The sequence below is a fragment of the Ailuropoda melanoleuca genome, chromosome 7 (assembly GCF_002007445.2).
Source record: "Ailuropoda melanoleuca isolate Jingjing chromosome 7, ASM200744v2, whole genome shotgun sequence".
In the NCBI taxonomy this organism is placed as follows: Eukaryota; Metazoa; Chordata; class Mammalia; order Carnivora; family Ursidae; genus Ailuropoda; species Ailuropoda melanoleuca.
In genome coordinates, this window is record NC_048224.1 from 33,608,066 (window position 1) to 33,609,492 (window position 1,427).

The 1,427-nt window shown below is 39.5% G+C and overlaps 1 protein-coding gene across 1 annotated transcript; it reads right to left on the reverse strand.

Moving 5' to 3' along the window:
* Positions 1-1,009, reverse strand: LOC100479285 (olfactory receptor 13C7). The gene has a single exon (XM_011237621.3). It carries the CDS (start codon positions 961-963, stop codon positions 1-3), a length of 963 nt encoding a protein of 320 aa, XP_011235923.2. The 5' UTR covers positions 964-1,009.
* Between the last annotated feature and the right edge of the window lie 418 nt (positions 1,010-1,427).

Here is a 1,427-nt window from a genome sequence, read left to right on the forward strand (position 1 = left end):
TCACATTCCCTCTGAGGAGCATTTCCGACAGAGTACATTCTTCACAGCTTCCTTCACATCTTTGTTCCTCAAACTATAGATGAGGGGATTAAGCATAGGTGTCACAACTCCATAGAAGAGAGAGATGATTTTGTCTGTGACTTGTACCTTGTCTGCACCAGAAGAGTCTTTAGCCTTGGGTTTTGCATACATGAAGAGGATGGTTCCATAGAATATAATCACCACTGTTAAGTGGGCGGAGCAAGTGGAGAAGGCTTTGCGCTTCCCCTCTGCAGAAGGAATCCTCAGGATGGTGGAGAGAATGAAAACATAGGAAACAAAAATGAAAAGTACTGGGACCACAAGAAAAATTATATTAGCAACAACCATGCTAATAACATTTATGGAGATATCAGCACAGGCCAATTTTAAGACAGCCAAGATTTCACAAGTAAAATGATTAATGATATTATCCCCACAGAAAGGAAGCCACATTGCAAGAGAGGTTTGCAACACAGAATTGACAACTCCTGCAATCCAGGACCCAGCAGCCATGGGCACATATGAAGTCTTGCTCATAATAATGGAGTATCGCAGAGGGTTACAGATGGCCACATAGCGGTCAAATGCCATCATGCTTAGAAGGACACACTCTGTGGCTCCCATAGCAAAGGAGAGAAACATTTGCACTCCACATCCAGAGAAGGAAATGGTTTTCTTTGACATTAAGAAGCTGCTGAGAAATAGGGGAATAGAAGAACTGGTATAGCAAATATCCAAGAACGATAAGTTACTGAGGAAAAAGTACATGGGGGTGTGCAGGTGGGTGTCACAGACACTTACAATGATGATGACTCCATTTCCCAGCAGGATCACCAGGTACATACATAGGACCAGCACAAAATAAATGGCCTCAAGTTCTGGATAGTCAGAAAGTCCCAAAAGGACAAATTCTGTCACAGAAGACTGATTGGTCCTTCCCATGTTAATATTTTCTTTCACTAAAACGAATTCTGTAGCAGCCAGAATACATGTGGATCTGTTACAGCAATGTTTGCAAGAGTTGTTTGCATCCTTAAGTAGCTTCCCTTATGGGTAACATGTACTTAAAAATCGATACACAGATAGGATAAGAATATGTTATGATCTTCTAAGCTTAGAATTTTAGATCTCATGGAGACTTTAGCTCAAAAAAAAAAAAAGCCTTGTTAGAAAAGAGATTCAGAACACATACAACTGGTTTAGGATTATGTACCTCACATTATGAATTTAACATTATTTTCAATGCAATGTCACCATAACATTTTGACCAAACAATCCAGAACATAACTAACACGTTAGCATCAACAAAAATCACTGTTCTCCAGTTACTAAAACAAAACGGTGTTTGTAAGTCCTGCTTCAATGGTAATTTCATCTTAGTTTCAGAAGTTTGTGGCTAGAAAAAC